This window comes from Electrona antarctica (genome assembly GCF_951216825.1).
Source record: "Electrona antarctica genome assembly, chromosome: 3".
Classification (NCBI taxonomy): Eukaryota; Metazoa; Chordata; class Actinopteri; order Myctophiformes; family Myctophidae; genus Electrona; species Electrona antarctica.
In genome coordinates, this window is record NC_136808.1 from 30195888 (window position 1) to 30219102 (window position 23215).

The following is a 23215-nucleotide window of genomic DNA, read 5'->3' on the forward strand; positions in this document are numbered from 1 at the left end:
TGATTCAAATTGTTATTGCTTTTTCAGTTTAGTCACAAGGGAATAACTGGGAATGTACATAAAATAATCATACAAACAATTAAGACAACAAATGAAACAAAACTAGACAAGAAAAGAATAAATACATTACACTACGAAACCTTTACAGAAAAGATAATACAATACAGACAATACAATACAATACCATACAATAAAAATAAATTAAAAAAGGGGAAAAAAAACGGGGGAAAAAGGAAAAAGAAATTAAGACAATGCCATTGAACCTGGGTAATATTAATTGACACTGTATCCAAAGAAAAATAAAAGAGAAAGGGATGTTGCGCTCACACCACAATGGGATCTCTGACAGCAATATGCATTATGTATCCTCCCCATTTCCGGATATATTTATCCAGTCTGTCGGACCTCCTATGCCATTTCTTCGTATGCTGCAACCTTGCCTATCTCCACAAACCAGTCATGAAACGAGGGACTCCCTGATGCTTTCCAAACCTCATCACATTTGTGATGACGGCTATGGCCGTTTTTAGCCCAAGGAGTGTTTTTTGTGCAAAACTAATGCTTGGAATGGATTCAGAATCATGAAAAAACCCTAGTTTGACATGTCACATGATACTTAAAGCATAGTGAAATTTAGAAAATATTGCCTTATAATAGGTTATCAATAGGGCCATCTAGGATTAAGGCAAATTTTGGGTTTTATAAGCAGTGAGCAGATTAGGGTAAATTTTTTATCAGGTGAGAAACAAAATAATCCAATTTTGTACAACCTCTGCCATTTAATTATTGGACTAATTGGCCAAGCTATTGGAGAGTTTGCAAACAAAAATCTAACTGGTTATGACTCAACAACTGTGGTATTTACAATTCAACTTCTTGGTAAATTGGGTAATTTTTATGATCCGATTGAGTCAGTCGTTGAGGGGGGGAGTGAATGAAGAGTGCCTTTCACTCTACACTCTACATTAATTAATTCACGCTGAGGAAGGCCTGTGGGCCGAAACGCCCATCATATGATCTGCTGTTGGGGTTGAAATGAAATAAACAAGAAATCTTAAATGGATCAAAGTGAGTGCTGGTATTCCTTTCTAAGAGACTATTTTTGCCAGAACCGTGCACCCGATACACACTGTGAACTACTCGTCTAATGAGTGCTCGCTGTTCCAGTGCACTGATGTGGCAAGTGGGACAGTCTTCCAGCAACTAGAGACAGCTACTCTCTGCCTTTGCTAAGCTAAGGACCAGGAACTATACTGGAACATTAACATTTACATTACGTTTTTACAGCTCTTATTACAACCTGCTGCTAGAGTACACCCTGGTCATCATTACAAACTCATGAATAGTAAGTGCCGACCAGTGCCCCAACAGTTCACACCTCATCGCTCTTGAGATGAGAGTAGCAGTGATGACCAGAGGAGTGAGTGTGGAGCAATAAAGGATTCATATGAGAAGTGGTGGTGCATTATTTAAATAGCTAATCGTAAGGTTCAAGGATGCACATTCATTTTGCAATAAACTCATTCATAAATCCATTCAGAAATGTGTTGGGTGTCCAGTAAATTGCGACCATGGAGAGTTTCCTTCTCATCAAAGACAAGTGTTGACCTTTTTGACCTGTGTGATTACCTCTGTGTACTTATTTGTAGTTTTACTGTGCAATGTGTGCATAGTAAATCACACTCATGTGAGACGCCAAAGGGGTTTAATAACAAAATGATAGGCAATATTAGGCCTATGGTCGAATATGACATCAAGGCATTTAATAGCAATTAAAGTAATATGTTGCTAACCCCGTCCCGTCCCACTTGTCCCACACAAGTGATACTTCTTTTTTTTAACTTGTTTATTGCCATTATAAAATCATTTACAGGCAATTTGTTTCATATTACAACACATTTCTCTCAGTTTTCTCTCTCTCAGTTCATTTTTCAAGTGTAAAAGCAAAACAAATGACATTACATTCTAAAGAAGCATACATGCACACACAAATACATACTGTACATTTGTATACATATACACAATTACACATACATCTTCAGAAATAACGAGGACAAGAAAATAAAATAAAAAATAAAAATAAATAGAAAAGTAATAATATTATTTGCCTTGCGAGTGAACTTGACCTTTTCACTGTCATATGGGAGATTTTAAGTTAGAGTATCTGAGTGGCAGCTCTACCCATTTGTAGATTCTGCTTCCAGATATTCCGCCACTGACGCCCATCTCTTTTTGAAATTAGGAAGCTTTATGTGTAGCTGGGCTGTCATATATTCCATCTTATACAGTATATCTGTTGAACTTTTTGTAGCCACTGATCAATAGTATAGGGGGGTTGGGTTTCATCCAATTAAGTGTCACAATCTTTCTTGCAACTGTCAACAGAATATGCATTATATAGCACTGGTCGGGACTTGGTCACCCCGGATGGGTCGTCTGAGTGAGGGATATGATGTTCGAGAGACCCGAAACCCCGATGACCTTGGGATACATCACTGAGGATACGTCCCAGGTGCATCCATGCGATGTTTTTTGTTATAGTTCTTCTATTTATAGTGACTCATAGGAATAGACTATGTGACAACCAGGTATAGTCTGGTGACCACTGGAGAGACGGGTGACAGCCGGAATGTAGACGGCACCCGGGTGAGCAGTATGGGTTAGCGCCCCAGCCTGTGTCCTCCGTGAGGAGGAAGCCCAACAAACCCTCGGTGAGGCCTTTAGGAGGGCTATTCAGGCAGCAAGCGGAGCCCGCAGCACCACCTTCTCTCTCGGGTGGAGTCTGCGGAACCATTGCCCATCACAACTGAATGAAGTGTCTGGTGCTGGGACTCTGGTGCAACGCACAGGTCCTGGGCCTGGTGAGAGCAGGAGTGGACCTGGTGAGACGTAGGAGAGGCCCGGACAGGAGTAAACCCACAGAGCCTAGTCCTTCCATGCACCAGAAGTGTACCTCCCAGCCCTGGCAGAGTAGTTCTGGAGTATAGTTCCAACGGATTGTGTGGCCCTGGTTGTTCCCTAATGGGACTGATTGAGGGTAGCTACTGGGACGTAAGTTGGGACTTGATCACCCCGGCTGGGTCGCCTGAGTGAGGGGTATGATGTTCGAGAGACCCGAAACCCTGATGACCTTGGGATACATCACTGAGGATACGTCCCAGGTGCATCCATGCAATGTTTTTTGTTATAGTCATTCATGAACACTTGTTCATATAATAAAGATGACCTTGAGTTCAGGGGAATATCTCTTCTAAAGATTTTGTCTAATTCTGTTTTTACATTTTTCCAATAGATCCATATTTTAGGGCAGTCCCAAAATATATGAGTATGGTCACCAATCATATCACAGTTTCTCCAACATTTATTAGTGGAGTTGGGCTTAAATGGACTGGCTTTCAAAGGGGTCCTAAATAACCTCATTTTAGCTTTCCAGTCAACTTCTTTCCTTCATCTGATATTCCTTGTATTAAAGGAAGAAGTGATACTTCTGTCCCCCAAATGAACGGTTTGGATCTGGTCACCCTAAACATGAATGCAGTCTGTTTTATTGTGTAAAACAAAACCAGTCACAAGATGTAATTTATATTGTTGGACCTTAATCAAACAATAAAAGTCCATAGATTTGGCTGCCACTCTGTTTGTTAAAAGTGTTCTAAACAAACATTAAAAGTCCATAGACTTGGCTGCCTTGTGACATAATTTGAAAAGCCATATGTTGGAGACCTGGAGACAACAGTGTTGGCTGACATGAAAGCACTCTGTATCGACCATGAGGTGGCCATGGACCGTTCCCGGGGGAAGAAAGCCATATCAAGAATTCAGTCCAAACCAGCGGTGCCTGGAAAGCAGACTTTAAACCCCTCAGAAATTGATTTCACATTTTACAATAGGTAAAATCAACAAAACAACATAAATGATGAATTTCTCTACCGAAAAAAGTCCCATAACATAGCCTACTGAGCAGCACGGTAGACCAAACCATTGAAAAGATCATTACCAACATAATTGACAGTAGCCGTATTGGATTCAGATCTCTCACAGATTTAGCCCACATTTTCACAAGGGACATGGTGGCTAAATTTGTTGTTTAACATTCATAGAAGACAAATTCACTGAGAAACGAACCTCCGTGCTGGAGATGACTCAAGTAGTAGCCTAGGCTAATATGGCTATATAAGGTCCTATACTAGTTCTTCCATTAGCACTGCAGTGCAGATAGTGAAATAAACTCTGCAAGTGTGATAATCTAAATCTGGTGCATACAGTCAGTGGGATTCTTTAATTTGGAAATAAAGCACAAACTTTCCATTCATATATGGATGCGGTACCCTGAGGATACTCATTACATACACTTCACTTCACTTCACTTTCACTTTCACTTTCAATGTTTTATTTTGGTCTTCAGTTCATGTACAGAATGAAACAGTATATAAATAAGATACATTGCTTTGACCAAAACATGTGTAGGCTGAAGCTAATTAGCTTATTTACCCTTACCAACTACAATTATACATGACAAACAGAGAAAACTAAAACAAAGTAATAAGTCTCTGTAGGTAAACAGGAAAAAAACAAAAAAACAAAGAGAAAAAAACAGAACCCTTTTTATTTTTTTCTTCATCTTAATATTGTGATAACAGTGGTTATCAGATCATAATACATGTTAATACATGTATTGTTGTACATGTATATAACATGATAATGATATATAGATGTATGTATATACATATCATAATATATTTATAATAGTAAAAATATCAAATACAAGATCATAAGACGTGTCTATACTTATTTATCATCTTGTTTTTAAACACATGGATTGAACTACTGTACATGTCCTCAGTTCCTTGTCACAGCATTTCCACAGACTTACCCCTTTCACAGATACACAGTGTTGCTTTGTATTTGTTCTTGCAAAAGTTGTATCAAACATGCCAGCATTTCTAAATTCATATTTGGTTTCTTTTGTCTTGAACAGCTTTTGAAGACTTAGTGCCAGCTAGAGTGCGTCATATAATCTGCTCGTGCCAGTGCTTTGGAGAATAGAAGCTATGGCACAAAGTTGCAACAACTAGTGCCTTAACATACAGAGTGTCCTGGGTGATAACATTAGACCAGTGTGGCATATGTCTACTATTTTGATTAATGAACAATGTCGTTTTTACTGTGATTGTTGCTCACTGACTGAGCTATAATGCATGTCTTGTCAACAGGTGCATGTAATGCACACACATCTTCTTATCTCATATCATAGAAAAAATGTTAATGTCAGTTTACAGCCTTTTACACCTACTGCATTTCCAGTAAAGTCAGACTTTTGTCTGTAGTGTAGTCTGTAATATCTTTATTACCGTTGCCAAGAATGTCATGTTTTCGTCCACATCTATCTGTCAGCAGGATATCACCAATTTGAACAAAACTCTTATGGAAGGTATAAAAGGTAAAGGTTGGTCATGGGCCAAAGGAGAAACTGGTTAACTTTACAAGCGGATTGGACAAAGAACATGTGAGTGGCCTCTCACAAAAATACACATAACTTATGAACAGATTAACACAACACCACAATACAAAAAGTATATCATCAGCCAACGAAGAACTGATACTAACTGGTGGTCACATGCATCATTCAATTATATTGACAAAGTCCCCAAAAATAACTGTTAAACGTGGTCACCTGCAACATAACGTTATAGCCTATTGGCAAAAAGGGGGATGTAGTGGCAGAAGCACAACAACACCTTATAGTATAGATAAACCGCCATCCTGGCTCGTTGCTCATGTGGCCTACTTACAGATGTAGAAACAAAATGGTGAACCTGTTTGGAAATTCCTTCTAAATGCATAGCATAATGGAAGCTATACTGGCACTGTGCTGTGTGCTGTTCTGAAACAGGTTTTATATATTTGTATACGTTTATTTCTAGTGTTTCAAAGCACTGTGCCTTTGATAAGGGTGTTAGTAAGTAGATCTGTGACTGACCTAACAGCATTCCCATTCCCATCCTATTCAAAAGCCACCCTGGTATCAATCTAAACCCTGATTTTAAAATGTGGTGTGAACATTTACATGACAATGTGTCTTTTCTGTTGGTAGCTAGAGGACACATGGAACTCGTGCAGTTCCAGGTGAGCTGGAGCTCTTACCCCCTATACACAGCCTACTTGTAGTTTATCCAACAGATCAGGTCATTGCAGATGGATGATAATTCATTAACATTGTCGTGTAGTCTAATCTAATGTATGCAGGCTCAGCTAAACCACACTTGAGATAGGGGGGGGGGGGAGATTAGACCTAGTAGCCTAGTTATTTTCCGCATTTTGGGTTGGGTTTCCGAGCACCGATAACATTAAGCCTGAATACTCTTCCACTGTAATAACAATTACTGTGTGTTGCAAACTCTTTTTCAGGCTGTGACATTTCCATTGTGCAGGTGGGTCCACACAAAGCCTGCACCAATGTCTAAAAATGAGTTTTATTATAGTTTTTTATTTTTGTCAGTGACAGACAAATATGGCTTCTGAAAATGCACACATGTATTGGAGAGTTGCTAACTACAAACTGCAACAAAAATGCAAACTATATAAAACTAATATATCAAACTACGGTATATAAAAAAAATAACACTTGCCGAAGCGGTTAAAAGAGTGGAGAGGAATAACAGCAATGGGAGGGAACTACAGCAAGAGACAGAGAGAAAAGGCAATGTAACTGATACAAACATTTGCATGGACAAGAAACAATTCTTGGCTTTCATTTGCAAAGGTAATTGTGCAGTGGATTACAAAAATCAGAAAGGATCAAGATGGTGCTGGAAGTGGCTAAGAGATTCATGGATGTATAGTCACTGGGGAAGATTTTGACAGTACTTTAAAGGACCACTTCACCACTTTTCAACTTCTCTTCCTATAATTGGTCCTCACTAATGTTCATGATAAAATGCCACCATTTTTTCCTACTCAGTCTGTGTCTCATAGGAAGGCTGTGGGCAGTTCAGAAACCTGTCCACCAGTGACATCATCGATGGTGAATCCAAGCTAATAGAAACGTCAGGCTTTCTTTTCCTGAAAAGTTGCAATGCAAAAGTTGAAGCCATCGTTCTCACGATAATAAAAATCTAAATATATTTTAAAACAAATCTTGTTTAAAAAAAATATGCCTAATGATGATGTCACTGGTGGACGGGTGTCCGAACTGCCCAAAGCCCTCCTATGAGACACAGACCGAGTAGGAAAAAATGGTGGTGTTTTATCATGAACATTAGTGAGGACCAATTATATGAAGAGATGTTGAAAAGTGGTGTAGTGGTCCTTTAAGGGCAATTCTATTCCTTCAGGCCTCAGGGTCTGAGATGGAATGGACAGAATGGAAGGGAATAGAATACTTCATACAGTAGGTGGCGGTATGCACTTGTATTGTTAGTAACCCGCCATTTAAGCCGAGAGAAGAAGAAGAAGGCAGGATGATGACATCATTGACCCGTCCTTGCCTTTTTTGTTCCAGGAAGTCTTGGAAGAATCAGAAGTCAGCTGTCCAAAAAAAGTAGGTAAACAAGTGTAAGGATGTAATCAGTTTAATTCAGGTTAACTAGCGAAACAGCTAGTCAATCTTGATTTTTATAAACTATTTGCGTTGTATGTGTTATTTGACATTGTGACAGAAGCTACATATGATGTAACAACAACAAAAAAAGCTAATTTAGCTTATAGCAGGATAGCAAAAGCATGGAGCCTAACTGACCGTAACCAACTAAACGCAGCGACTATTTGGTGGCTCATGCTGGCTAACGTTAAACTGATGTCTGGGTTGACGACAACAACGTGTGCATTGATCGTTATTGTGAGTCGACATTGCACGATAGTAGTAGCTACCGAGATTATGACAACAATGTTGACATAATCTCGGTAGCCTTCCTACTAGCCAGTGTTAGCAAAACGCGTTAGCATAGCATGCTAACGGCAATAATCCAGTTATTTACAATAACGAGAGGCGACAAGTTATGATTTCAAGTCAGTGTTAGAGTTGTCTAGGATAATATAGTCCGAAATTCAAATTAGATTTCTACGGAAACAAACGTCGCACGTTAGCTGTCTGTGTGTGTCCAGTTCGGGTTTTATTATGTACCATGTCTGAGTATAAACAAGATGACATGCATGTTTTCAACAGTCAGGGACTCAGGTTGGTTTATGTTTTGGTTTGATTGATTTAAGTATTTATTAACAGTTTGCAAAATCACAGTACATAATTTCAAGCACAACTCTATACAAAAAACTTAACTGTGAGTGGACGACCAATAAAACACTAGACTTGTTTACAAGAGGGTCCACCTTGTTACCACCATAACATTTAGAGACAAATATACACTTCTATATAGCGAAAAAACAGGAAATCATCATCATCATAAAGGAGGTTAAAAGGGAAAAGAACCTATACCGTGAGGGGGAAAAAGGGATGGGTGAGGGATTCAGATTTTACGGGGCCAGTTTCGAATTGCAGCCATCCGTAGGTGCCCTTTGACTCTTTGAGAGCGGGTTTGAAGGAGTCAAGGGATTTCAGAGATTAAAATATGGTGCATTTTGCATCACAAAATGCAGTTTATAGTTAAGGGACGCAATAAAACAACGACCTCTGCATCCACGGGATGTACTACTGTACTGTTTTTTATTCTAGTTTATTTTGCTAGCTTTAGTTATAATAATCAATTCTTCTGTTTTCTACATAACCACATTATAACCATATGAAATGGAAGTTAAATGCTGTCATTTGTAAAAATGGCAAAATATGACTCCTAACGTCGTTGGATCTAAATGACCATCCCAGGACTCATTACATTGAAAACCTATTTACATCACTGGGATTTGCATGTCTTAATGGTTACTGTGGTTTTCAGAGATGGTAAGAGCATGTGAACAGCATCAGAGTACCTCCTGCCTGTGAGCTTTGCCTGAACACAACTCGTGAAGATGCCTGCAGTATCGACTGGGGCCAAAGAGCTGTACTTGTCTAGTTCTCTGGGAGAACTCAACAAAAAGGCTGAAGTCAAGCCAGACAAGATCAATACCAGAAGGTATGATTATTCTTATGCAGGCTGTTTGCTTTACATACACAAAACTTGTGTTTCACTTGAGTGAAAAAATAATATGCCACCTAAATTAAATAATGTGTGATAATGGCCTCTTATTGTTTGCTATGTCACAGCTATGTCCAGAGTGCCTGCAAAATCTTTAAGGCGGCGGAGGAGTGTCGATTGGACAGAGACGAGGAGAGGGCGTATGTTCTGTACATGAAATATCTAACTGTATATGATCTCATCCATAAGAGACCAGATTTCAAGCAACAACAGGTATTGTGGTCATTCATAAACATGAAAATGTATCCCTTACTTAACAACATTATCAATTTAAATAAAACCTTTAATTAACTTATTCGCCATATTTATTTGTATTGTGTTTTATCTAAACGTGACGTCATGTAGCCTGTAGGAGTGTGTTTGGTATGCCATGTTTTAGTGATGAATATATTTCTGATTTATCTGTTTTTCAATGGAAAAGGAGTATTTCATGTCTATGCTGGGTCCAACCAGCTTTAAGAAAGCCATCGAGGAGGCTGAGAAACTCTCAGAAAGCCTTAAACTCAGGTTAGAAGCTCTGGTTTTACAACTATGAATATTATACACATTACAAATCCAGAACATACTGTAGGTCTGGTATATATACTGCATCCATAATTAATTGCTATATAGTCTGATAGTTTTAGGATTGACAACTGATCTGTCCTTTTCTACCCGATTGGGGAAAGGTATGAGGAGGTGGAGGTTAGAAAAAAGCTAGAGGAGAGGGAGAGACAGGAGGAAAGGAAGAAAAAGGAAGAAAAGACGGAGAAAGATCACGGGCGAGCATCTCCCAAAGCCTCACCAAACAAAAAGGACAACAAGGTACAGAGGCGCAATAATAAATCTCTTGATCGTGATTGTATCCGAGTATGAATTTATGAAGACATGATAGAATGCACTGGACGTTCTGCAGTGTATGTCTATGGAACAACATGTATGTAGGGCTTTTGGGCATAGCTGAATATTAACATGAAGTCTAAAGGTCATTACACACTGGCGAATTAGCGACGCGAATTATTCGTGCGAATAATTCGCCTTTTTTTAAAACCAATTGAAGTCAATGCAAGCTTCCACATCAGTGGCGAATGTGCGAATGTGCGAAAATGCGACCGTTTTCGCTCTTTATTTGTTCGCTCCGGTGTTCGCTCCGGTGTCGAATTTTTAATTCGCGTCGCTAATTCGCCAGTGTGTAATGACCTTTACCGATAAGTAAGATTAGATTTTTTTTATCAAACTCAGCAAAACATCTCTCCACTGATCTTTGTGATGTTAAATGTGTCCTGTCCACTTCCGGCTATTAAAATGTAATTGATGCTTAAGTTTTGCTTGCTTCTGACTGGTTAATTGTTGGCTTGGAATTAATCGTATGTCAAATTAAACTTGGAAAGTAAAGATCTTAAAACACCCAATTCTTTATGAAGAAGCAATGGTCATGGATTACGGTTTATTATACCATCCTGCAGTAATGGCGTGAAGAAGAGCCATCATTAAAGCTACCTCTGTGTTTGCTTTTTCATAGCATGCTGGCATTGCGGAATCAGAGGTGTGCACAACTGTCAGCGGCTAGTGTTACACTTGCACTATGCTATTTGATACTGTTTGACAGCTGCTGATGGTAGATTTTGTACATGTAACTATAGCCTATGCAAAATACAGATACAATATGGACTGACGACTTAGCAGACCTCAGTCACAGAAGCCATGTGACATAAAGGCTGTTTCTATAGAGCATGCTGTTTGAGTTGTATAAAGTTACACTGTCACTGCAGTACACCATCTTCCATCTCTACTATCTTTGACATATCACAACTCTTTTACTCTATGGCTCTGGATCGACGGTGGTATTATTATTATTCGCAAAAATGTTCGGGTGTTCTGATCTGATAGCCGCCTCCCCTCCCCTCACGTCAAAACAGTTCTCAATGTTTACATCTTACTTGATATGTGGACATATCCTTACGGAACCAGGGAGAGGGGGAAAAACACAACGAGAGTGACGAGTGACCAGTCAAACGTGTTCTCTCCGCAGTAAATAAATAATCTGTCTGTATGCGATCTGAGTCTGACCATGATTATTTTGATTACACTGTCATGCTCGTTTGAGGACAGGTAGAGAGCAGAGCATACATGTGTTTGGGAATGTTGCTGAAGGTTATGTTATTTTGTCAGCTGACACCCAAATCAAAGAAACCATACAGCGTGTATTTAATTATTTGATATCGCCGACAGTCAACACACTGCAAGGCTACAATGGAAGCATAATTCTGACGGCCAGCGGTGGAATGATAGATAGATAGATAGATAGAATACTTTATTGGCAGTTTAAGAAAATTACAGAAAAGGACATTTTAAAAAACGCCAAATGGACTTAAACACAAAAAAAGCCTTCGCTTGTTTCCATTGTGGTCCACTTTGTAACATGAAACTATGCACAAACATACTGTACAAACAAAACAACCATAAAACAAATGACAAATAATCCTTATATAAAAGGCTTAGGAGCTATATACATAGGACAAGAGGTACCCTGAGAGAACAGTCCAGAGCATGGGAGATGGGCTATCCAGGGTCGGAAGCTAACTATGACCAGTTAGTGTGCAGATGGAGCCATGCTTTGAGCTAACTATGACAAGTTGGAGTATAAAAACGGACAGGGCAGACCCATTACTGTTGTGGATCAAGGTTATGTTATTTTGTCATCTGACACCCAAACCATAGTGTTTATTTAATTTTATATCTACATACAATGGTTAATGTCTCCACAGTGAGGCTGGAAAATATAGCCTAGCACTGCAGCCTACTACTATAGCCTACTGGTAGGCAGAAAAATGGCAACCAGAATAACCCGTTCTGAGTGAAACTCCTCCCTATGCACTGGCCCTATACATTTATTTAACAAAATTCAGACTCCAAGGATTTATGTTTATTTTAACTAGGCCTATTAATTTAGGCCTAGTTAAAGGCCTAAATTAATTTCAAAATGGATTTATATCTACTCTTTTTACCACTGTAAGGCCAGAGCGCACCAATACAACTACTTTACTTGCAACCATAATCCCCAACTCTTTTGTTGCCACTCGAATAGTTGCTTTGGTGCGGTCTGCTGGCCTTATCCCTATACCTTGCTGGCTTTTGAACACTAACAGACATTTCCGACTGAAAGGTGTCATCATGAAAATGAATAGTGTGAATTTAAACTTCAATGTGAATGAAATCACAGATCTACAGTTGTAAAAAGTTGGTGAAATTATTTTTTGTACAAGCTCCCATCATTTGCAGTATTGTACAAAAGGGAAAAGGCATGATTTTAATTTCTCATTGAAAACTAATGCATTTTATATTAAATGTTTATGTAGGTAAAAGGAGAGCTGAAGGAGATGAAGATTGCACCTTCTAAAGGTAACCATTGCCATAGTAAAAAATACAAAGCCAATTGTTCTTAAGCATCCACTTTCAGCACATTAATGGTTACATACGATCCATACATAATACGTACAGTATCTGATATTATATATTGATGTGATCATTCCAATCCTCTATTGCCAGGGCCTGCAGGAGAGATTACAGCTGAAAACCTCTTCCACATGATGAAGGACCAGACTATTACAGTTATTGTCATGGATGCCCGTAGCATTAATGACTTTGAGGAATCCCACATTCAGATCCCAGCCCAGACCTGCATCAGCGTACCTGAAGAGGCCATCAGTCCAGGGTAAGAGTAGACTACTTTTCATAGAACAGTTCGTTGATTTGATTTTTGTAGCGTGAAATGTTTGGCCTCCTGTAGATGACGCCACTTCAATTTTGTTATTTTTAAATGAACTCTAAACTCATGCGATAACGATGTAAATATGTTGGAACACATTTGGATTACTTAACATTTACCACTATAGACATGAACTCCTCTGGTTTAAGTGCATGTTAAAATTGTATGGTAATTCATTTGTTTGTCAGAATTACTGTGAACCAGATTGAGGCCAAGCTTCCAGAAGTATCCAAAGAGACGTGGAGGAGACGAGGCTTTGTGGACTACATTGTCCTGCTGGACTGGTTCAGCTCTGTCTCTGATCTGAGACTTGGAACCACCTTACAGAGCCTCAAAGATGCCCTTTATAAGGTAACTTGCCAGGGAGAAACATAATAACTTTTGTGTTATAAGTGTTTGTGTCACTGTGACTGCCTGGCTTTTTACCTGCATGTGAATGTGTTAGTGCTTAAAGATCTAGATCAAAAAAGGGAACAGGATCTTTGAAGAAAATCAAGAAACCCCCTCTTGAATAGTTTTTCCTCTGAGCTAACTTGTTTGCCTACTCGCCTCAGTGGGACAGCATCACCATCATTCGCAGTGAGCCCATGGTACTTGAGGGAGGATATGAGAACTGGCTGCTGTTCTACCCTATGTACTCCACCAACTCTAAAGTCCGCCCTCCTAGACAGAGCGTGATCAGCACACTCCCTCAGTGTGAGTACCACAGCCATCATTGCAGCACGCAGCAGTAGCTTGTATTTACAGGTCTTTCTGACTTCTGCCTTAACGGCTGTCTATAGATTTAGCAGTGGTAGAGGTTTTGATGTTCGAGAAAGTTTCTGGTGTTCAGAAACTGACATGGCTTCGCTGTTCTTTTTAATACACTTGAAATAAGAAATTAAATGGGTTCATTTGTTGTTACACTGAAGTAAACTATGACAAGAATTTCAAAAGATAGAAATTGTCTTTCTGCGATGCAAATGATTAGACTGAGTGTTAACCACTATTTCCTCTTTTTATGGAGCAGTAAACTTCAGTTACCCATCCCTTGAGGAACCGAAGCCTCAGATCGTACTACAGCCAGAGCCTGAACCTGAGCCTCAGGCCCCTCCAGCTCCACTGCAGGTGAATGGAGTTGCTGCAACAGAACAGCCGTTCCTTGAAACAGCCACGGGAACAGACAGTCTACCAGACACCATTGATTCTCCCACAGCAATTGCTGCAAACTCCCGACCAGACCCGTCTGTCAAGGTTTCTGCAAATGGTACACCCAGCTTGTCAGTCATCACAGCCAAGGCCATCCCACAGGTAACTATGCCTGATGATCTGTACACCAGTTGACACACACTTTTAGTAGGAAGTTCTTGTAAGTCCGTTGCCGTTTCCTGCCCATGTCATCTTATTGGTATCCACTCCTCTTCTCAGATTGACCGTACAAAGAAGCCCTCAGTGCGGGTGTTGGATGACACTAAACCAAGCCAAAATGGCTCGGTCAAGGACCAACACCCAGCCATACCTGACCGTTCGGTCAAACCGCCGTTTAACTCCTCCCCCTCCCTGACCGAGGAGCAGCAGAGTCAGATCCATGCTGAGGCCGCTGGTGTGATGGAGAAGGCCAGGCAGGAGCAGGAGAAACGGACACAGGAGCACCATGCTGAAGAGGAGAGAAGAGAGAAGGAGAGCCAGGAGAAGGATGCAAAGGAACGGCTCCAGAAGGAGGAGTCGAAAAGCAATAAGGCAAAGAAGGAAGAGGAAGACCAGAAGCACCTCGAGAGGAAGAGGCTAGAGCGGCAGAAGGGCGAGGAGGAAGAGGAGAAGGAGAACCGGTTCGAAGAGAAGGAAAGAAGAGTGAAAGAGCAGAAATCGGATACACCTATCAAAAGTGCATCACTGGACTCGCCTACTCCCAACAACATTGTCAGTGAAATTAAGGTCAGTGGCACATCAGCTACTTATCACCGTTTCAATACAGGTTTCACTTCACCATTGCTTTCATTGACCATATTCAGTTGCTCACCCAGCGCATGAGGCGTTCTTCCGGGTTGGAACAGAGTGCATTCTGGGATTGGTATTGGGCCATATGTGAACGTGCTGGGCCGTTCATAGCATAGCGCGCATTCAAGTATGGAACATAGCGTTCACGTATGGAGCATAGCGCGTGTTCACGTATGCCATAGTCACCATAGTGCAATACCACTTTCGGCCACCATGTCCATTTCGCTTCAATGTTTCCTCTCGGTGGTCGAGTTGATTTTTTTCTCTTGTTATGTTATACTCGTCATAATGTAAAGGTAAAATGGCCGCCACGTGAATATGCTAAATTTGTAAGCTTGTGTGAATTTTCTGAGAGATGTGGTGTCTCAGTCACAGTACATAAGCATCTTATCCTAACTAAAGAAATTTGCATGAACCCACATCTGGGATCAGATATCTTCCTGTGTGAAATTGATGTGGCTTATGGAAAGTGAAATATGTAGTTCTAGATGTGGGGCATCAACTGGCCTATTGTGAAAATGTTCAACATTAATACAATTACAAGCCAAACAAAACCATGTCACACTGCGTTTTTCGTCCATTCCATGTCTGTGACGATTCATTTGACAAATCTTTTTAAAAATCGAAATGGTTTTAAGCTGTGTTTTGTCCCTGACCTCAGGCTCCCATGAAGCCTGATAGTGAAGTAAAGAGCGGAACCCAAAAGGCAAGGATTTTAAAAGATAGAGCACCAGATGGCTATGAGAGACCCAAGGTATATCAACACTCAACCGATAGTGTTGATGAAGGCATGCCGCCCAATGCTTTATAGGCATGCCCCCCAATGCTTTATATTAGCCAATTTCATATTCTCCTTGAGATAAAGCATGCTGATGAAGTGGAAATGATTGAGCCCAAAGTGGCAATGCCTAAGTTTAGCAAGGAACAAAGAAACAAGCCTATTGCCTTTTGCAGTGTTTGACCGAATGTCGGATGAGTGATATGGTTGCAATGCATATGAACCTAAAGTGCATGTATCTTGTATCATGTAATCATTGCTTTCATGCAATATAAATACCACATAGATTAAAGTATTCTCTGTTTTACAGTGAAGTAAGTATTGAGCTTGTATAAGTTTTTTATAAAGCTTGGCCCATATTATAGTTGACAATGTAACTTAAGTGTGTCCATGTGTGTTCTACAGAGAGAACCCTTAACCAGAGCCCGGAGTGAAGAAATGGGAAGAAGTGTTCCAGGTCTGCCTGATGGTTGGATGAAGGTATGAGATAAACCTGAAAAACATTTCATCATGTGTTGTAATCAACTCATGATCTCAAAACTTTTCAAGTCACTGACTTTTCTTTAATAGCAGATGTACAACCTTGTAGATCTGCCATTTTTTTAATAGCCAACATATAAATGGATAAAGTGGTTAAAATGATTGGACCGCCCCAAGGACCCCTGGGGGTCCCCGGACCTCACTTTGAGAACCAATGACATAATGTAATGTCGTATTATATGGTTTTAAAGGATTAAAAATGATACAAAAATGGAGACATTGAGAAACATTTAAGCATTTGATCGTTCTTAACCGACACTTTCCTTCCATCCGCTGTCGTCCTCCAACCTGCCGATGCCAGTTCTTGGACACGGTGACAGGGACATACCGCTACTACCACTCCCCCACCAACCGCGTCCATCTCTACCCTCCTGAGGTCAGTGTTCCCCAGACACCCCCCTCCACGCCACCCACAGCCAAGCAAAAGCAGCCACGGCCGACTGAGTTGGAGACCAACCACGAGCAGTCCAAACTGAAACGGTCCTACTCGTCCCCCGATATCAGCCAAGATCTGAGGGACGAGGCACTGAAGAAGGCAACAATCCCCACCACAGCTACCATACCTACCATCAACCGAGAAACCAAGTAAGGCAGTAAAGGCCTTGTTAACATGTTAGGGTTGGGCAATTAAACGAAAATCCATCCAAACAGACATTTTGGACCGATAAATGACTTAATTTGACTCATGTTAATTGATGAATCAAAAAGCAGTTTTTTTGTAATAATTGTTTTATATCTATTATATATATCAACACGAAACAATTCTAAAAGAGCGTTTAGAATTGATTAGTCTAATAATTAACCCAGGGCTTAAAGTTCTGTCCTGGGGACGGATTTCAGTCCTGAGGCTTTCATAGGGGTCATTAATGAGATCAGTACAGATTTTTTTGGCTTTAAGCCATGTTAACCACTTAAGTCCTGTATTATACAGTACTTTGTTGTACAATGGTGGTGTGCAAAACATGAGCTTGTAAGATCTGCCATTTTTACAATTTATTTTAAACCATATTAAAGGAAAAATCTTGAAACAATTGTGATATTGATTAAAGTCATATCGCCCAGCCCTATTATTTTGATTGTCGTTCAATTCCAGTACCTTGTATTTATGCAGAAAATGAATCGGTTATTTTTATATTTTTCCTCATATTTTATTACCAGACCTGCCATCGTTAAAGTACCCCCTAAATTGGAGATCGCCCGGCCATCGGCAGCCAAAATCCGCAACCTAAACCCTATATTTGGAGGTATGGGTGCATCAATGACAGGGCTACGGAATCTGGGCAACACATGCTACATGAACTCCATTCTGCAGTGTCTGTGCAGCACTGGTTCCATGGCTGACTATTTCAACCAGAACTTCTACCAGGAGGACATCAACAGGTCAGTGAGACGCATCACCACCAGTAGCAAGGACAAATGACAGTCGCACACTAAGGGCTCCAATGCGGTGGATGCTTTATTGCACCACAAAGAAGCTGTTGATGTTTCAAGCTCAAAGCTCTTCCTCAGACTGATCACCAGTAGACCTGTAACAATTATATTTCCACTATCCTTGTATGTTCCAAATAATGTTGAATGCCAAAAACACAATTAAATCGTTAATCGCAATAATTTGTGTGACAGTTAATCGTCAAGTAGACTTTTCTGACGTTGACAGCTGTTATCAACAGTGGCCTTGGTGGTCATATTTCAGGGCAGGGTGATGAGGCCACTGAATAACCAGTCACAACTCTTTCCCTCCGTTTGCCAGAGCCAATATCTTGGGCCATAAGGGGGAGGTGGCAGAAGAGTTTGGCGTGCTCATGAAGGCCCTGTGGTCGGGTCTATATAAGTGCATCAGCCCTCGGGACTTCAAGATCACCATAGGCAAGATAAACGACCAGTTCTCAGGCTACGAGCAGCAGGACTCGCAGGAGCTGCTGCTCTTCCTGATGGATGGCCTCCATGAAGACCTCAACAAGGTGAGGTGCCCACTAGGCTTTTTTCACACTGCACACAAATCTGATTTATTCCTCCGTCTGATCTTTAGGACTAACTGACTGTCCACACTGTTGTGTATTCAGTCAGCCTATTTGCTTTGGTTGCTGTGTGTATTTTTAAGTATAAATCATGCTTCAGTGTTAAGTGTCTTTCTTTAGAAATCACATTTGAATCACATTTCAAGCAAACTACAAATTGGTTCAAATCTGATTAGCAAAAGTCTGTCATGTTTTTATTTTTGCGTTTACGCAAATTTACATCCCTGAGCAGGAAGATGTTAAAGAATGAAATGCTGATAATACAAAAAACAATGCATAAAGTTAAAAACAATATAGTTGATTTACGATTTGTCTTGAGCCATGATTCAAGTGTTTTAAAATATTGAAACTTGTTTAAATGCTGCTCTGACTGACAATGCATGTCCAATAATCTGATCACATATTATAGGGTATAGTACAGGCTACTTTAGAAAGAACTGGGAGGATACTGATATCATACTGCGTTTGAAGGACTTCCTTAACTGTTAAGACTTGATAAAAGAAAACCAGTACACTTCAGTACAGTATAGTACATGGCTTCAAGTGGTTAAACTAACCTATTATATTGGATCTCAAATAGCATTAGATAACATTAGAGAGTAAGTAGATAGTTGTGTCGTGTGCCTCTTCCAGCATTGTGTATAGTATGTGGCGTGTTTTATTTTGTCTGTCCAGCCTGATGCTCTGTCTAAACCATTGTGCATGTTGACACAAAACATTTCTTTACTGATTTCTCTTCTCCTGTACTGGCTTCATGCTAATTTGGAAGTGGTTGATTTAAAATGGAACCAAATGTGGATGTCAAACTTATTCATACTTTTCTCTTTCTTTGTTGTTAATTACCAGCTATTACATGCCCTCCTTGGCAGCAAAAGCTCTGGTATTGCCTGATAAGTGACCGTTTTCATTCGTTATATTTTGTCATAACAGTAGTACTTTATACTCGCGTGAGAGGTGACTGTACACAAGACTAACTTTAATCCATCGAAAGAACCGAGGATAACGGAACTTTTTCTCATTATTCTTTGTCTCTCTCTCTCAATCAATCATTATCACACAGACACAGGGATGCAGGGGTTAACTGGTGGAGCTGTCAGATCTGTTTCTGGCCTAAAATCTCAAGACATCTGAATGTCAACTTAATCATAAATTTTTAAATGGCCTCTTATTGCCTGGCCTAGTTCCCTGTTCATCTGTTTTTTCCAAGTCTGGACTAATTAATAGGAAGTGAAATGGATGTGATTGAATTGCATGTGAACAAAGCTAAAAATAATAAATAAAAAGACTAAAGAAAAGCTGTCATATTAAGCACTGAACAAAGGAACATTTCTACTGCTCATAACAGCCCTGGCAGTTTCACCACCCAGACCGGAAATAATTAAACATAGATAACCTTTTCTATAGACATTGACTGAGTGGTTTTATTTTTATGAATTTAGCCTTGCATATTAACATTACATTGAGATCGTTTTGTGAATTAAATTATATAATAATAATGGAAAACGAGGCAGGCCTTGAGGCTTGTGAGGCGCGAGTGCGCGAGCAAAGCAGGTGATGGCCAACTCTGACAGGCCTGCTGTCAGAGTTGGGAAACCGTACACATTGAGTGTAACAAAACGAGCACACCCTCGGTCTGCTGGCTCATATTTTGTCAGCAGGGTAGTGAAACTGTCTGGGCTATAGATTTGCCTTTGCAGATGCCCCCTTCTCAACCAAATGTCTTTTTCCAAGAGATTTGCTAAGCTGCGGTGCGGTTTGTGTGTACCAATACTGATGATGTCCCTATCTGGTGTCAGGCTGACAACAGGAAACGGTACAAGGAGGAGGACAATGACCATCTGGATGACCAAAAGGCTGCAGACCTGGCCTGGAGCAAACACAAGCTGCTTAATGAGTCAATCATTGTAGCACTGTTCCAGGGTCAGTTTAAGTCCACTGTGCAGTGTCTGACCTGCCACCGCAAGTCCCGCACCTTTGAGACCTTCATGTACCTGTCACTGCCCCTGGCCTCCACCAGCAAGTGCACACTGCAGGTCTGTTTGATATGGCAGCCATATTATTTCTTTTACAAAGTGGCAGAAAAAGTTAAAGACCCACGATGACAGTAATAATGCATATACCGGTACTTTACTACAGGAGCATCTGGGTAGGTCCAAGTGATTTATGAAGCTCATACTGCATGCATGCTGCTGCTGTCATTTTGCAGGACTGTCTGAAACTTTTCTCCAAGGAAGAGAAGCTGACTGACAACAACAAAGTGTTCTGCAGACACTGCAAGGCCCACCGAGACTCTACCAAGAAACTGGAGATCTGGAAGGTCCCTCCTATTGTCCTGGTGCACCTGAAACGGTCCGTATTAGCCTCTATGTGCTTAAATAGGCCAGGGGTTCTCAACCCGTGGGTCGCGACCCCTCGAGGGGTCGCCAAATTATTTTGGGGGGTCCCCAAATTATTTTCACCCCCCCCCCCCCCCCCCTTTTTTTTTCTTTTTTTTTTGCAACTGAATGGCTGTGGAAGTGGAAATGAAGAGTTTACATATAGTACACATAGTACATGCATACACCTTCCCTAATGATTATGGTTTCAGTATTTATTTATGGTGTATTGTCTATTATTAAGGTTATTGTAGCAGTCAATTTATATTGGGGGGCGGGAGGGGGCGGGGGTCCCGAGACGTTGCCAAAGCATTTTCGGGGGTCCCCGGCCAAAAAGGTTGAGAACCCCTGAAATAGGCAGCAATGCCACATGACGTTTGTCAGTGGATAAGTAGGAATGTTGACAAGTCTCTTAAAGTTGTGTATGTGAGACTCAAAACGGGGACCCTCATAGGGTCCATTATTACTCTCGCAGAGAGTAAAGTAAAATGAACAGTGAGAATTTGTTTTGCTTGTGCAGCTTCTCCTACGAAGGCCGGTGGAAGCAGAAGCTGCAGACCTCAGTTGACTTCCCTCTGGACAGTCTGGACCTGTCTCAGTACGTCATTGGACCCAAGCAGATCCTCAAACGATACAGTCTATATGGAGTGTCTGTAAGTAACACATTTGTTGCCATTAGTCGAGGAAAACAAATCTCGACACGTACAATATTTTTTATTTTGTAGTATTAAATCCTACGTATACTACTTCTTTAAATTTAGAAAGAAATTTGATTAAATCAGTTAAAATCATTTCAACTGGAATAGGTGTGTATATGATAGAAAACGTATTCATGAGTGGTCCATATTACTGTGTCGTGTGAGGCTGACGACTGCAGTAAGACAGTAAGTACATACCCTCCTCTCTCCACCACCAGAACCATTACGGGGGATTGGACGGCGGCCACTACACTGCATACTGTAAGAACGGTATCACAAAGCGCTGGTTCAAGTTTGACGACCACGAGGTTTCAGACATTTCCACCTCCACCGTCAAGTCCTCGGCTGCCTACATTTTGTTCTACAGCGCTCTCTGATGGATGGAGGACACACCAGCTACACCAGTGCAGCCGTGCTGAAGGCTATAGGCTGTTTTTAGCAGAGTTCTGGCTACCTGTTACAAATGATTACAGGGGCAGACAAAGTTTGTATGCGTGCACAGGCGTGTGTGCGAGTGGCTGTGAGATCCAGTGCGTGTCGCGGGAGAATGGTGCAAGCACTGTGCAATGCTTCAGCTACTAGAGGACTCCATAGCTGTTAAAAACATGCCATCTATTCCTATTACTGCCCATGTAGAAACCTGCTACTGAGACTAACAGATCCTCCTATTTCTCTTAGATACCTTGATGGTTGTGTTGTAGGACTGAACAATTTGACCAGATGCTCTTTACTATGTTTGTTTCACTCTGTGTGGATGGCCTTCTTTTGCAGAATCTGCCCTGAACTGTGACTACACCAGGGTTTAAAGGTTAAATGGTATGTATGTACGTACATACATACCAATAACTGATAATGCACATTCAAAAATGTACATATTGGAGGGCAAGGTGTTTTATTTGTAAAGTGACCAAATTCTTATTTCTTTTTTCTTCTTAATTTGTTTGTGTAGCATTCATCATGGATTTATGATGGGGAAGCATCTGATTTATGAGTAATCCTTTTCGCCGCCTTCTCACATTGTTTTAACGTGCTCTTACAGAGAGATGAGGCTACTTGGGGTTTGAGCAGGTTTGTACGTTCTCACTAGTGGAGGGTAACATTTTAGCTCTTACACACAAATATCCAACAGAATGGTTGGCGTTAACATTGATGTTGTTAGCGAGAACTTTTAAATTCTGCTTAATCTATGCTGCAATTGAACTTGCTTGTGCTAAGTTTTGACAACACTACCACCCTGCTCCTTAAATATCGGTAGTTCAGTTTTATCTGTGCTAAATACAATTTGAGTAAGTGCATTATATACAGTATATCCAATGATGATGTCAGAGAAAAGAGAAATTTAACAAACATTAGCCAAATTCAGATTGAAAAGAGATTGTTCCTATTATCAATGTTGCTGCAGGATTTTCCATGCCACTAGTTTGACACTTTCTACAGTATATAATATTGATTTTTAATCTGCTGTTAAATGACACTTAACCATCAGTATTGACCTGAGAGAAAGGGATGCCACCAGAAATAGACTGTATTCACTAATGTGACTTGTTACAACTATACCTTTTGAGACTGTACTGACTGGTTGTTCCTGATGAGAGATGAGAGCAAGCACAAAACTTACAGATATCATACCCTGATGAACATGAGGATATAAACCCTCTTGAATGTTGAGGGATGAGATATGACTGTCTTGAGTACAATATTTCTTTATCTAGCATGGATCATAATGCATTTATTTTCTTGCATATGTTGATTTTATTCCTTAAAGCGCTAAAGATTTTGTTTCATATATATAACAACTATATTAATCTGAAACAACTCTGACTACACCTATTTATTAAAACTGCTTAAAATTAAACCCACGTCTTATTTTGCACATTGTTTGCACAAACATTGAGACATTCTCTGAATGATGATGAGGTTGTTGTAATTTCCAAACCTTGCATTTTCTAAGAC

At 40.4% G+C, this 23215-nt stretch overlaps 1 protein-coding gene across 3 annotated transcripts; it reads left to right on the plus strand.

Moving 5' to 3' along the window:
* The first annotated feature begins 7424 nt into the window (after positions 1-7424).
* On the plus strand, positions 7425-23117 carry usp8 (ubiquitin specific peptidase 8). Of its 3 annotated transcripts, none has more exons than XM_079498020.1 (20): positions 7425-7540; positions 8889-9065; positions 9197-9341; positions 9550-9635; positions 9797-9932; positions 12467-12509; positions 12657-12822; positions 13065-13227; positions 13431-13572; positions 13886-14166; positions 14284-14790; positions 15515-15607; positions 16037-16111; positions 16473-16756; positions 17330-17551; positions 17922-18132; positions 19986-20222; positions 20396-20538; positions 21085-21217; positions 21481-23117. In XM_079498020.1, the coding sequence occupies exons 2-20, from the start codon at positions 8962-8964 to the stop codon at positions 21637-21639; spliced, it is 3330 nt and encodes a 1109-aa protein (XP_079354146.1). In that variant the 5' UTR covers positions 7425-7540; positions 8889-8961; the 3' UTR covers positions 21640-23117. The 3 variants fall into 3 exon arrangements, with proteins under 3 accessions (XP_079354146.1, XP_079354148.1, XP_079354147.1); XM_079498021.1 differs by lacking the exon at positions 7425-7540 and adding an exon at positions 7820-7837; XM_079498022.1 differs by lacking the exon at positions 15515-15607.
* Positions 23118-23215: the final 98 nt, after the last annotated feature.

Excerpts from the sequence above, each read along its gene's own strand:
- usp8 (XM_079498020.1), top strand. The coding sequence starts at position 8,962 with ATGCCTGCAGTATCGACTGGGGCCAAAGAGCTGTACTTGTCTAGTTCT. Across the intron at positions 9,636-9,796 it reads TCAGAAAGCCTTAAACTCAG|GTATGAGGAGGTGGAGGTTA; the intron begins GTTAGAAGCTCT and ends GATTGGGGAAAG. Across the intron at positions 13,573-13,885 it reads GATCAGCACACTCCCTCAGT|TAAACTTCAGTTACCCATCC; the intron begins GTGAGTACCACA and ends TTTATGGAGCAG.